Source organism: Prionailurus bengalensis, chromosome B1 (genome assembly GCF_016509475.1).
Source record: "Prionailurus bengalensis isolate Pbe53 chromosome B1, Fcat_Pben_1.1_paternal_pri, whole genome shotgun sequence".
Classification (NCBI taxonomy): Eukaryota; Metazoa; Chordata; class Mammalia; order Carnivora; family Felidae; genus Prionailurus; species Prionailurus bengalensis.
In genome coordinates, this window is record NC_057344.1 from 8,744,616 (window position 1) to 8,758,874 (window position 14,259).

A 14,259-nucleotide genomic window follows, 5' to 3' on the forward strand; every position below is an offset into this window, starting at 1 on the left:
GTCAGCACAGAGCCTGGTGTGGGGCTTGAACCCACGAACCGTGAGGTCATGACCTAAGCCCAAGTCGGACGCTTTACCTACTGAGCCACCCAGGTGCCCCTTCCCCACCCCCCACCCCCGATTTGGAAGGATAAGAAAGAAGCATCAAAAGACTCAGAGGCTAGTCACGTATAAACAAAATCTGGCTTGGCTGTTTGGGACACATCAGTGACGTCTCTTAGTATTTTCAGTGTTCCTGCCCAACTCTTACTGAGCTCTGTGGGGAATGGTAAACTTAATTCTAACTAAAGATTATATTTGATCTAAATGTTCACCCAGCACAACCTAAAGAGAAATGAGAAGTCCATGATGGAGCATTCAGATTAATGATCATTGCGATGGTTTTTAAATATGTTCACAAATTATTTAATACTCCTCCCTTCAAGAGATAAAGCTTCATTCCCCACCTCTAAACCCTTATGGGCCATACTGACTGACTGGATTCTAAGGAATAGAAATCGTGAAGGTGTGGTTGTGTCACCTCGGAGACTAGGTAATAAAGATCCTTGCAAGCTCTCTCCTTGGCTTTTCTTGTAGATCACATCTCCGGGGGAACCGGCTGCCACGTCAGGAAGACAGCCAGGCAACCCTCAGAAGATGAGAAACCAAGGCCTCCTGTCAATAGCTGCGCAAGTGAGCCACCTCAGAAGTGGATTTTCCAGCTAAAGTCAAGCCTTTGACGATGGCAGCTGTGGCCAACGTCTTCACTGCAAATGCTTGAGAAACGCGGAGGCGGAACCAACCAGCCAGACCACTGCCCAATTCCAGACCTGCAGAAACTTTGACATAACAAATGGGATAATTTACAAGGTAGCAATAAATAGTTAATGAAAAGGGAGAAGCAGATAAGCAAATAGCACTTTCCTGCACCAAAGGGGCAGAGATGATGACTGAATTTGGCCTGTAATGAACAGGATCTAGAAGAGTAAACACAATTAAACAAGGAACTAACGTACAAAGAATCTCGAAGGTGATTACGCTACCTTGACCACTCATCTCTCCCCACAAAGAAAAAGGTTGAATTCTTCTCAAATGTTTGAATTCAAGTCTCTAATATATATTCTTCTGGTTTAAGTGCAGCACAGTGATAGGCTTACTGAATCACATACAAAGTAACATTTTGTTTTAATGCGCTGTATTTTAATTTTCAAAAAAGATTTACGATTTTTCATTATTTACAAAATTGTATGGAGCCATTAGCTTCATGTATTTATATGGAAGATCTTCGTATAAATTTGAAAAGCTATTCATTGCCCTCATATTTGTATAGACCCCTGGCTTTTACAAAGTGATTTCATATGGCATTCATGCAGCAACCCGTAACAGGGTTGATGAATTTGGGTACAACTTACTTAGCTTAGCCATCTAAAAAATGAAAGGGTTTTTAATATGAGACACTGAAATATATTTGGTATATAAAGCCACATTTTCGAAAGCATGCTAACTCTATCCGAGAAAAAATACAAGCTGCTTGTTCTAAAAACCCTCCTCCTTACCCACATCTGAAGAGGGCATACAAAAGCTAAAGCCTGCAAGGCTGTGACGACCTTGAATTTTAGAGCAGACTAAGAGGACAAGGTCACAAAACATGTGTGTATGGAGTAGTTCAAGGACAAGAGCAAAAACCTCAAAACAAAAAGTTGGAGTTTCTGACGTCCCAGTTGCCTGGGCTCTTAGAGTTTAGCGGCGTTGGGTGGGCTTGGTGCACCCTGGACGGGGAGGGGCCTGGCAGAGCTGAGCGCCGCGGGGCCGGGGCGGAGCAAGGAGGATCTCAGGGGGCGTGACGGGGGCGGGCACGGGGCGGGGCCTGGCGGATCTCGGCGGGCGTGACAGGGGCGGGGCCAAGCGGGCTTGGGCGGGGCCGGATGCGCGGGAGATTTGAACTTCCTCTCTGCGCCAGCGAGGGCCCGCGCAGAGCTTGAGGTGCACAGCGGCTTTCTCCGCAGGGCCCTGCAGCTAGTGAGCTACAGTGCCGAGCGGGAGATGGTGGAAGGACCAGGCTGTACTCTAAATGGAGAGAAAATTCGGGCGCGAGTGCGCCCGGGCCAGGCGGTGACGGACTTGCGGGGAAGCGCCCTGCAGAGCCTGGGTGTGGGCTCTTCCCAGGTGAGCCGTTAGTGTAATTTGCTATGGGGCCAGCAGGGGGAAATGGCATAAAGACCCCATTAGGTTTCCAGGGCCCAAAGTGTCATATCTTTGCTCTGGAACAGACTCGCTGGGGCTCCGCGTTTCCCAGACTTTAACTTGATTTTGCTGGTGGAAGGCCGTGCTCGCGCGCCTGCGTAGTAGGGACTACTGGACCGCTGCGCGAAGGCCACCAGAGAGAGATGCCCAGGCAAGAAGTGATGGAGATATTTCATTAAGAATCACCTTGCTTAACTTTTTACAACCCTCCAAAAGATGGTCTCTGTATAGCTATAGGTGCGTTTTCTGCTGTTAGTATTATCAGATCTCTACATTTTTTTTCGCGTGGTTAAAACAATAAGCTTCTAGCACGAAACTCTCGCTTCTCGCTTGCCTGCTATTCTGCAGTTGAGAAGTGTATCACAACTAACATATAATTCTAAAATTGCGTATAGAAAATTTAGCCCTGACCCTCCCACTCAACTTAATATTGCCATCTAATGAAGGGGCTGTGAAACCCAATTCTGGTTCCCTTAAGTGAATTTCTTTCTTTTTCAAATAAATTGTAGCACAGCTTCTGGCCACTCAAGGCATTCATTGCAGATGGTGTGATATTCATTTGGTAAGAATTTATAACTTGTACTAAAAATATTCTGATTAAGCCGTCATGCTTTAAAAGCCCTTTAGATGTGTGGATGATTGTATTTCACGGATGTATGCAATATTATAGTGCACTTCAGTTTCTCCTGCAAAGCTTCCTCCTAGCCTTTGGTCCAGGAAGAAAAGTTGCTTGCTATGAAATTAGCATACGCTTAGAACTTGAAAGAAATGAGGCTCTCGGTCTGGGGAAATACATTTTCAAACTTGGAAAAAGAATAAGTTTTGTATGTTCTTCCATGTGTCCTTGTATTTTATTCCTTTTAACTTTATACGTCCTTAAGTGCTCCGCATTAAGCATTAAGTGCTTTTATTGTTTTTAGTGTAGTGTTTCTCAAAATCATGTCAGGGTAACTCGGGTTCATCTTGGTTGAACTCTCAATAATATCAAGGTTTATAAAAATCACGCATTCCACAAAATTCCGAATATGAAAATCACCTGGGGAACAAAAAACAAACGCTTCCCCTTGTGGAGCCTACACTTTAGTTGGGAAGATACACGGGCAGTCGTTAAGGAAGAACGTAAATATAAATTGGTAAATTCCCTGAGGGCTTTCTTGCATGGTTCTGTAAGAGCTCAGGAAAGTCAGGAAAGGCTTGGGTGGGGAAGTACAGTTACACTCAGGTGTGGAAGTTTGGCGGGGAGAACAACTTCAGGCAGAGCGTTCGCAAAGGAAGAGAGCTTCAGACATTGGAGAGATTGGAAGAAAGCCATTGTGACTGGAGAAGGGAGAAAGAGCTAGAAGGAAGGCCATTTGAAATAAAACAGTTGGAGTTGCTGGGCAGGACCAGACCATGGAGATGTTCGTAGACTTGGTTAGGGACTTTGTATTTATCTTAGGAGTAATGGGGGTCTTCAGGGTGTGGTGAGATCCACTCACACTTTGGAAAGATCACTCAGCCTTGAAAAGGAAAAACGAAAGACTGGAGGAAAGCCCAAGTAGATCCTGCAGCCTCCCTTAGGAGAGGGCCACAGGAATCCAGGGGCGCGGGGGGTGGGGGTGGGGCTGGTGGTAGAGGTGAAGAGGAAGGGACAGAGTCACTATTTCACAAGTAAAGGCGGTAACATGAATTGTGTATGGGTATCATGATTTACATATTCAACAGTAATGTATTTCATGTTAGGTTTTATGCTAGCTCCTGGGGATGCAAAGACGAGTAAGATAAAGTCCCTCCTGTGAGAATCCAGCTTAATGTTTTAAATAGATATCACCTCTTTGGTATTTAGGCCAAAATAGCATGAACATTTCCTTTAAGTTTGTTGTGATTATCTCTAGTGGCAAGGCATAAAGTGCCTTTGAAGAACGTTTACGTTTCATGTAGCTGAGAGAAATAATAACCCTATGATTCTACAGTTGAGGGATGTGAGATTCAGAGTGAGTTTAATTAAATGGCACAAGATCACATGACTGGTAAGGGGTTGAACCTCAGGGTTTGATCTCCCTCTTTCCCTCCACAGCTGATTCTCTTAGCTCTAGCTTTTCTCCGTTGTAAAAGATTCAGTAGGGAAAGTGGCCAATGCTGCGGCAGGAACACCATATTTCTTAAAATGTAGTACTGACTAATTAACTAGGAAAGTGAGACCTTGGGTTTTTGGTGGCATCTCCCCACAATTTTTAGTTTTGTTTACCTATGCTGTTTTGTTTAGCTAGTTTTGTTTACCTTCGATTTACCTACACTGATAATTCTCTTCTGAGGGCTTCCCGTCCTACATCTAGATCGAACAAGAGAGTGCAGCCTCATACTATAACACGAATGCTTCATGAATTGTTGGGCATTTGTTAACATCAGTTGGCAGCAATATGAAATAAGCGATACCTCTTAAAAAGCTGTGCACGTAAAGCTGTTAAACATATCTTGACATAAGGAGGTGTTAAAAGTTGGAATACATCATTATGATTGGGATCAAAAATCTGGTTTGATGGGAGCTGGATTTGAAAATTAATATGGAATTAATGATAATCTCTTTGTGGTTATTGGGAGAGTTGTAAATATTTTGCCATTGTTTCACTTGCTGGGCCTTTGATCATATATTTAATAATAGCAACGATAATAATCTTTATAAACATCAAAAGTCTCCTGCATTTTAGAGGGTTGTTGGATCCATGGTAAATTTAATCAAAACGTGGTAGGTTGTCCCCAGACTTCCAGAATGCTCATTACCATTACAGATGATCCCACGTTTCCCAGGCATTGATGACATGGAATTAAAGGTATTAAAGGTATTCAGATGCTACTAGTTTTCGCAAGGCAGAGTTTAAAAATAAGTTAACAACGGCCTTGTGTATTCTTTACATTGTACTAAGCATGCGAAAATACAAAGGAGAGTTAAATATTAACCGGGCATTTAAAATAATGGGCATTTAAAAGAATTCAGATAATCGTTGTACTGAAAAACCACCCCCAACCCCCCACCTATGTAGCTACTGCCTTTTTGAACCAGTTAAGCCTGTCGTATGATGTTCCCTCCTCCTTGCTTCAGTTTGGAGTTCACAGAGAACACACTTTAATGTGTGTCTCCTTGTGACAGCCCATCCTCATTTTGAAGAAGAAAGCCTAGCCATACAAGATCTCAGCATCTGCAATTCGTGTACGCATTAGATTATTTTTCCGAATTTTGATCCACTGTCTTGTCAGCATAAAATTAGGCGACTGTATAAGCACGTTGCATAAAAACTGTGCTGGAGCTCCTGGAACCGTATGGTAAGAAACCGTGTTGGAATATCAATGACCATTTCTGCTTGAGGAGCTGTGAAGAGTCAATCCTCCGATTTTAATTGTTGGGTGGGTACAATATTTTAGTGAAATCGGTATGTAATCTGCATATGTTTTTAATCTCCTTTCCCGAAACTGGATCTGGAACCCAGTTTATTTGCAAGCATTCCTTTCATTTGAAACGTGATCCTCTGGCTGTTCTGTCACTCCTTATGATTTGATACATGTATTCAGTATGCTGGTGAATGTTGTTCATCTTTTTTTGTGTCCTTCACAGTGTTGTGAAGAGAGTAGGCATTTAGTAAACATTTACATGGATGGAGAAGAGCAAAGTTTTGAATAGTCCAAAATGCATAAGGATTTAAAACTAAATTTAGTTCGGAATCTGGGGCGCCTGGGTGGCGCAGTCGGTTAAGCGTCCGACTTCAGCCAGGTCATGATCTCGCGGTCCGTGAGTTCGAGCCCCGTGTCAGGCTCTGGGCTGATGGCTCAGAGCCTGGAGCCTGTTTCCGATTCTGTGTCTCCCTCTCTCTCTGCCCCTCCCCTGTTCATGCTCTGTCTCTCTCTGTCCCAAAAATAAATAAACGTTGAAAAAAAAAAAACAAAACTAAATTTAGTTCGGAATCTTTTGTTATGAGTATGTGTATCTTGTTATGTTTGTTACTTGGAAATTCCTACCACAAGAAAATACTGGAGATGTTGACTAAAAGATTTCCTTCTTCCTTTTGTTCATAGTGGGGAGAAAAGAAATCATAGCTCGTTTTATTGTCATTGTATGAAGGGATGAGCTAATCCACAGAGATTCATTTCCTAGTTAGACGAGCTTATTCCTTTAAGTCCAAAAGGGTTTTAAAATTTTATAGAACATGCGACGTAGTACTTAGCTGGCCGGGGAGATACCATGATCGGGAACATGCATGATATGATTCCTTACCTTAAGTGCATACTAATGGTTGCTTAATGACTGAGGATCATTATTATCAGCATATTCAGCATTATGTGGAGTCATGGAATCAAAGATAATGGAGAACAGGTAACAATCTTACAGGTGAGCAGGCTAAGGAAGGTGATTGTCAGTGACCATTGTGGCTTAATCAGTGCAATCCGACACTGAAGTATTTGGTTTGAGGTAGAGAAAAGAACATCTGACCATCTTGATTTTGAATTCTAGCTCTTGTGTTACTTCCTCCTATAGAAATGCTTATACTGAACCTTTGCTTATTTGGTCAGGATTAGATGAGAGGATGCATGAAACTCTTAGCTTAGTGTCTAACAAAGTAATCTTAGATGCCCTGGTAAATATCCTGGTAAATGTTTGCTCCTTTTTTTTTTTTTTTTTTTTTTTTTTTAATGTTTAGTTTTGAGAGAGACAGAGTGTGAGTGGGGAAGGGGCAGAGAGAGAGACACACAGAAGCTGAAGCAGTCTCCAGGGTCTGAGCTGTCAGCACAGAGCCTGATGTGGGGCTCGAACTCAGGAATGGTGAGATCATGACCTAGGCTGAAGTTGGACACTTAACTGACTGAGGCACCAGGCGCCCCAATGTTTGCTCCTTTTTTCCCCCCCAGATCAGGGCTTTCTCACTAGACCCATATATTGGAGGAACGCCCTATTCCCTAATGCAGGGTTTGTAATCATTTGGGGCCTTCACATTGTGCACAAAGCATTTAGCCTTTAGGTAAATGCTTGAAAGCTCTGCTTTTAAAAAAACTGTAGAATGTGTTTTGATATATGAACCTAAAGACCTCTCTTTTGGAATTTAGAGACCATTTTAAAGTTAGGTTCTTAGATGGTTTAAATTGGTAGGTAAGTGACCTCTGATTAAGAAAAATGTTGTTGTATTAGGTGGAAAAAAGTCATGTGGGGAAAAAAAAGGAGAGACTATGAAAGTAAATATGGTATTTTCTCTGTGGGGAAAATATATAGTTGCAAGGTGTTGAAACACTTATCTATGGAAAAGTCTTGCTCTGTTCTGAAAAGTTCATCTTCCTTGTTCACCCATGGATAGGCAGGATAAATGGTAATCAGCACAATAAATCATGTGCTGTCTCTGAAGATGTATGTTGTTTTGATGATTTCATATTATTAAGCCACTTGAAAATGAGAAGGTGAACCCTTCTCAATCATACTTAAAATTGTGGCAAAGGAGAATTTCATCTCTATTTCAGGGGGAGGAAAAGGATGAAATGTTCAAATAACGCAGTAACAGGATTGTAAGGGTCAATGTGAGAAAGTCAAACATATATTGGGCAATTGTGTATGGTTATAGCAGAGATAATAGGCTTGTGGACATTAATTTTTGAATTTGTCTGGCCAGCTGGAGCTTGTACAAAGAGGTGATAACCCCACATTCTACAGTAGGATGAGTGGATATCTTGCAAATCTTAGATTTATTGCAAAAGCCTTGGCCAGTTCATACACAATAGATTTCAGAATAAGTGGCACAAACTATCACTGGTATACCAGAATTACCTCTTAAAATGGAATTAGAAAAAAAGAAAAAACAGTTAAAAACATATGCAGGTGCTTGAGATGGTCAGTCACAAGTGGAAAATTTTATTATGTCCCAAGTATATTATCCAAAGCTGATTATTTTATAAATGATAGTGTACCAGGAAACAGTTAACTTGGGTCCAACGCCCACATGATGGACAACTGAACTAAAAGATCTTTATCATTTCCCTCAAAACCCAAATGAAGTATTAGAATGGGTGTTTTTAAAGCAACCATTGAAATGCTGAGTAAACATCTCCAATAAAAGCTAGGGTGTGCTAGGACTGGTTGCTGAAAATACATCAGTCCCTTCCTAAATCCCTCCCCATAAAGAATTACTAAACAGAATTCCTAAACCTTCCCATAAAGTTTTTCTTACTTTATGGCCAGTTCTGGTAAGCATTAGTACTTTACTCCCATCTAGTTTTTGGTCCTTACAAGAATTTGGTTCTCTAATATTTAAACCTCACTCCATTGCAGAAAATTAGAAAACAAGAGACTGGAGTGTTCATCATGTTCAATGGTAGAGTGGAAGTTTTTGCCAAGAAATCTTGGGAAAGGTTAAGCAAGGATGGCGATGGTAGGTGGAGAGACAGTGAGCCTGTATTTTTTTTTTTTTTTTTTAATCATTGAAGTATAGTTGATGCACAATGTTACATTAGTTTTAGGTGTACCACACAGTGATTGGGGCAAGCCTGTAGTTTAAAGCCACGCTTAGTTTTAGGAGGAAGGATCTGATGGATCCCCCAGATGTTTACTTAACTCCAGGCAGCTTGTGATGGGCTCACGAATATTAGTTAAACGCTGTAGTCTCTGTCCCCAAGGAGCCTAGAGACAAACAATGGAGAAATGCAAATCACAGCAATAATGCAAATAATCCTTGTGCATCGTAAGTACCATGATAGTGGTTACCGGGTTTGGCAGGTAGAAGCCTCAAGATTATTCTGCTTCCCAGGTGGGAAAATTCTAGCACCAGAGAGAAATACAGTCTGTGTATGTGAGCAAGGAAGAAGGTACGCTCACATTTCATTTTAACTCCCAAGCACCTCATCAAGTATTAAAAAACGGATTCTGGAATGTATTCAAGCCAAGGTCACACGGCATCTGTAGCTGGAAGAGTTTGTGCTGAACCGAAGTCATTTGACAGTTGCAGATCTGTTTCCACGGCGACTGTTTCCCTACCTGCCATCATTCCTCCGCTTGCCCTTCTGCTGACATCTGTGTTGTGATGCTCCCCGTCGTCAGCCCGTAACCGTCTTTTTTCAGTGTTTGTAGAGACCTTAGTATCATAACTGTTAGAACATTTCTTTTCTCGATGTCATGTTGTGTGTTATTTTTAATCATGGGGAATAGGACAAAACATCAGTAAAGTGAGCCCTGGGTTACACCTTGAAGGATTTGGTTTGCGGTTCTCTTTGAGGCTCTTTCAGCCAGAACGACATACTTCGCTTTTCACTGACAGCTGTGCAAAGAGATTTAATGGCCTCGTGCATTTTAAGTATATTGGCCTTTATATTTTTGGATTCATCCTCCTATGCACAACAGAATTTATTTACAAGGGCATGTACTCCCCTTTGTCTATTAAATAGGTGGTCTAGTATCTGTAAAATTTTGGAGGGCCATCCGCTGAGACTTTATTTTGCTAAATAACCAATTTTCCCATGGTTGGATCTATTATGTGTTCTAAAATCTCTGATAGTTGACAGTAATTTGAAGAGCATATAGATGTCTGCACCAGGACATTCTCTGGTGCCTTGAGGAATTAATCCTGGCAGTAAAAACTTTTTTTTAACCTACCCTTTAACACTGGTTATAAAGGATGTTTCAGCTCTGCTCTCCCTAAGCTGTATATGGAACTCAGTTTCCCACAGTGCAGGCAGGCTCTGTGCAGTCCAGAGACAGGACCTTACAGACCCCATTAGCACATAGTTAGATGTTCCCTGGCAGGGCGGCGGGTGGGGAATTGGGATAGAAATCAGGATAAACTGGGCTTGAATTTCTTCTTAATAGACATTATTAGGAGCTCTGAGGCATTTGACTATTTGGATGAAAAAGGTAGAGGTTTTTTATTAGAAACCCTTATTTATTATTATTTTTTAATCAGATTTTTATTGTTTCTTTCAGTTGGTCTCTGCTGAAATATGTGTTACGGAGTGGTTGAAGAAGAATGAGTGGCACGAATTTCGTAAGAATTGTGCTTAAGTGTTTAACCAGCTACAACAGAGCCCAGTGATGTATTACTGCTGAATTAGATGTCGATGTTTTGATAATGGGGCAGCTGTGGATGGTCCAGTCTAGTCATTGAACAGTGAGCAGCAGTCCTTGGGGAGTGGGAAGCTTCCTAGAGAATAATCTAGGTTTTCAGAACGCATGGAGTAAAATAAAAATCGGGGGGAATTATGATCCTGGTAAGTGCAAGATTATGTAGACAAATACAAACAGGTACGTACTTTTAATAGCAACACCGTCAACTGATGAGCTTTAGGTTGGTGTCAGTAATTAAGGATACCTACTGTGGTCCTGACAGTGAGGTGTGAATGACATTTTTTCATGGCTGTCTCCAGGGGCAGTGAGCGGCACATTTGTGTGAAGCCATTGGCTTCTCCCCGCGAGTGATGACGCTGGAGACATAATGTCAGAATCGGGCAAAATTGAGTCTTACCATTAGGTGCTACGTGTGACTGTAGAGAAACAAGGGCCTTGGGGCCTGCCTGTCTCTTAGCTGGTACCTTGGTTCCCATTTTACTGAGAAAATTCATCACCACGAGAGAATGTGTGCAACCACAGGCCCCTGCCAGCACCCGGACCTGTGTAATATGCCTTCCTTCCTGATGCTGTGGATGGGCTGTCCTTGTTCCTGTCAAGACCAACAGGTGCCATGCGTCCTGTGTGACCCTCCTTCCCGGTGGAGACGTTGCTCCAGCCATCCTGTCCCCCGTTGTCACTGCGTTCCGCTCCGCTGAGATGGCCCGTCTGCAAGCAAACAGACCCTCTCGCCTCTGCTTGCCCTCAGCCGTCACCGCGTTTCTGTTTGCCCTTTACGGCGTCCTGTGTTCACGCTACCTCGCCGCTTCAGATGCCTCTGCGCGTAGCCTCTTAAACCCGCTTCAGCCAGGCGTTTGCTTCCTGTCACTTCTCCAAAACCCTTGTCACGGATCACTTCCGTATTGCTAAATCCGGTGGTCGGGTCGCAGTCTCCATCCTGCTTGATGTGTTGGCCGTCCCGGGCACGTGTCTTCTCGGCGGTGTTTCATCCGTGGCTTCTGGGACACCACCCTGGCTTGCTTTTGTTCCTGCCTTGCTGGCCATCTTCTCTCCTGTGCCGTTTTTTGGCCCGCTTTCCTCTGACGGTTTGCTGGCCCCTCCTCCTCTCCCCACCACCATGCCATAGGCGTGCCCTAGCCCTCAGCTCTTGGGCCCCTTCTCTTCTTGAGCCGGACTCCTTCTCTTGCTGATTTCATCCAGTCTCAAAGCTTGAGAAGCCGCTGCAGTGCTGACGACTGAACATATTTACATCTGTAGCCTCGACCTCTTCCCTGACCTCCAGACTCATACCCGACTGCCTGCTCGACATCTCACCTTAACTTACCAAAAGCCTAACCCTCACCTTCCTCTGCCATCCCCTTCTGCCCAAATCTTCATCTCAGTTGATAGCTCTGCTGTCTTTCCAATAATCCAGGCCCAAACTCTCCCCTGTTCAATGTACCAGCAAATCGTCTCCCTTCCACCTTCAAAATACATCCAAAAATACATCCAAAACTCTGGCCACTTTGCAGCACCTCTGCTGCTATGACATTGCCCAGATTTCCTTCATCTCTTGTCTGGATCGTTGCAACTGTTCTTCTGAGATCTTTTCCAGCTTCTACCCTGATCCCCTTAGCCAGAGATCCCGCCCAGCACCCAGAGAGAACTTTTTTTTTTTAGTATTTATTTATTTATTTTGAGATTGAGGGAGTGAGTAGGGGAGGGGTAGGGAGAGAGAATCCCAAGCAGGCTCTGTGCTGTCAGCATAGAGCCTGACACGGGGCTTGATCTCCGAACCGTGAGATCGTGACTCGAGCCAAAATCAAGAGTCAGACCCTTAACTGCCTAAGCCACCCAGGTGCCCCCAGAGGGAGCATTTTAAAAAGTAACGTTAGATCATATTTTTCTTCTCTCTCATTTTTGTCAGAGAAACCGCCAGACCGTAGAATGGACCCTGTGGGCCACATGTTCTGATTCTCACAGTGTCAGGCTTTGTCCCTCTACACCTTCCCCTGTTCTCTGTGCGCCAGCCATCCTGACCTGCTCACTGTCCCTCATACATCAGAAACACCTTGCCGCAGGACATTTGCATCACCGTTCCCTATGTCCAGATCATGATTCACTCGAAACCCCTTTCAGACCTGTTCAGATGTCATTTTCTTCATGAGATTATGACTGCCTCATCTAGAATTGTAACCTGTGACACGTTCCCCTAGTCTTGATCTCTCTTTCCCATCTCAATTTCTTTTCCAAATGTTCGAATGCACTGTCATTATATTCATTGTTCACTCTTCCTTGCCCAGAAGACTGTAAACTCCGTGAAGGCAGGAGGTTTTTAATTTTTGGTTTGTTTGTTTTTTTGTTTTTGTTTTTCACCGATGCTTCCTCAGGATCTAGAACAAGGTGTAATACATAGTGGAGGGTCAGTTAGCTTTTCTACAACGAATGAATCCCATGAGCAGCCACGAGGGGCGCATTTTTGGTGGCGGGGGACGTCTTTCCAATGTCACGTGCCACCTTTGTTGTTGCCAGAGGGTGTCAAATTGAAGACACAGCCAAGTGAATAGCTGACCTGTGGTAGCAGTTATCTGTGAGCGCGTTAACCTGAATGGAGTAAGTTCTCGTCAAAGCCGTTCATTTAGCGACATGAGCAGACTTGACACGAGACAGTTGGGACTCATTTACTGTTTTATTAGGTGTTGTGACAACCTGTCTGTTTCAAGGTTACCGTGTCTGTCCCTTTGCCAGGAGCCATCATAAAACCTGGTAAAGTTGGGATTAAGTAGAGGAAAGGAGCTCTGGGCAGGGCACGGGGAAGTGGTGGACGAGCTCAGTCATGGGGTTTCCCGTTGCGGGTGGGGCAGCAAAACGGGGCACAATTAGCTTCCGGGAAGCACAGCGTGAAACAGTGATGTGCAAGTGAGCAGGAAAATCTTGTGCTGGCCAGTGAGCTGCTGTGTTTCACTGTTCACTAGGGCATCAGTCTGCGCCCCCGCAGGATAGATTGTATTAACAGGAGCGTAAGCGAGGTTAGGTGCCGCTGGAAGGTACCGGTGCCTGATTCCAGGTTGCTGAGAAAAGACACCTTGTACACCAGGGTCAGGTGGTACGGTAGGTGCTCAGAGCCTGAGGCCAGACAGGATCGCGTCCCCTGCAATGCCTGGGTCCCCAGGGCCAGTGGGTCCGCCGTGCAGTTGACACGCACACTGTGCCTGTGCGCGCACCCCACGTTGTGCTGAGCTGGAAGGACCCCTCTCTGTCCCCCTCGGGGGTGCAATGCAGAAAGCTGGGGTCGTGCCCGAGAGCCACTGATGCACACGGGCCTGTACATCAGGCCTGGAAGAGGGAAGGATCCTGCCCCCCAAGGCAACAAGGGGAGCACAGGCTGCGCGGGCCGTCTGTCTCTAGCCAGGAGACGTTCCAGGCCCGAGGGCCGTTCCTACGCCGCCCAGGGGGGTGGGGGAAGGACAGACCATTGCCTTCCCAGCACACTGGAGAGAGGCTGAGTTAGAGACGCGCTTGTAAAACTTGCAGGGTTCAAGGAGATTAAAGCACTGTGGCGGCAGTGGCCACCAATTCCCTCTTGGCCAAGAGGCCTGGAAAACCCCGGTGGTGTCTAGGGCTGTGTGTGTGAAATGGGCTCACGTTGATCACCCAGCCTCTGCCGGAAGCTTAACGGAAGCCAGAGGACTTCAGAGGGCATGGCTGAAACCACTTGCTAGCAACGGGTATTGGGCGAGAATAAGGGATTGTTGACATGGGAGGTGGTGGGGAAAACATGAGTTTAGAAATGAAGGTTTTTTAAATGTCTCCAGGACCTTAAATCCAAGGTCCAAAAATGTGCAAAACCTAATCTATGTTGAGGCAAAGGCCACCCCTAACAGATCTGTATCTGCTCTGCGTATCGTCATGTCAGAGGTGTCCTGGCTGGTTTAGAAGCGCTTTTTACCTCCTGATTGCTTGTCTTGGGAACCTGCACTGAGACAGGC

At 44.5% G+C, this 14,259-nt stretch overlaps 1 protein-coding gene across 1 annotated transcript in view; it reads left to right on the forward strand.

The window, feature by feature from the left end:
• The first annotated feature begins 1,916 nt into the window (after window positions 1-1,916).
• Window positions 1,917-14,259, forward strand: part of NEIL3 (nei like DNA glycosylase 3) — a 52,195-nt gene continuing 39,852 nt past the window's right edge. The window contains exon 1 of the mRNA XM_043557922.1: window positions 1,917-2,145. Coding sequence (XP_043413857.1) covers window positions 2,023-2,145 — 123 coding nt within the window. The 5' untranslated portion in view covers window positions 1,917-2,022. The remainder of the gene's footprint in view (window positions 2,146-14,259) is intronic.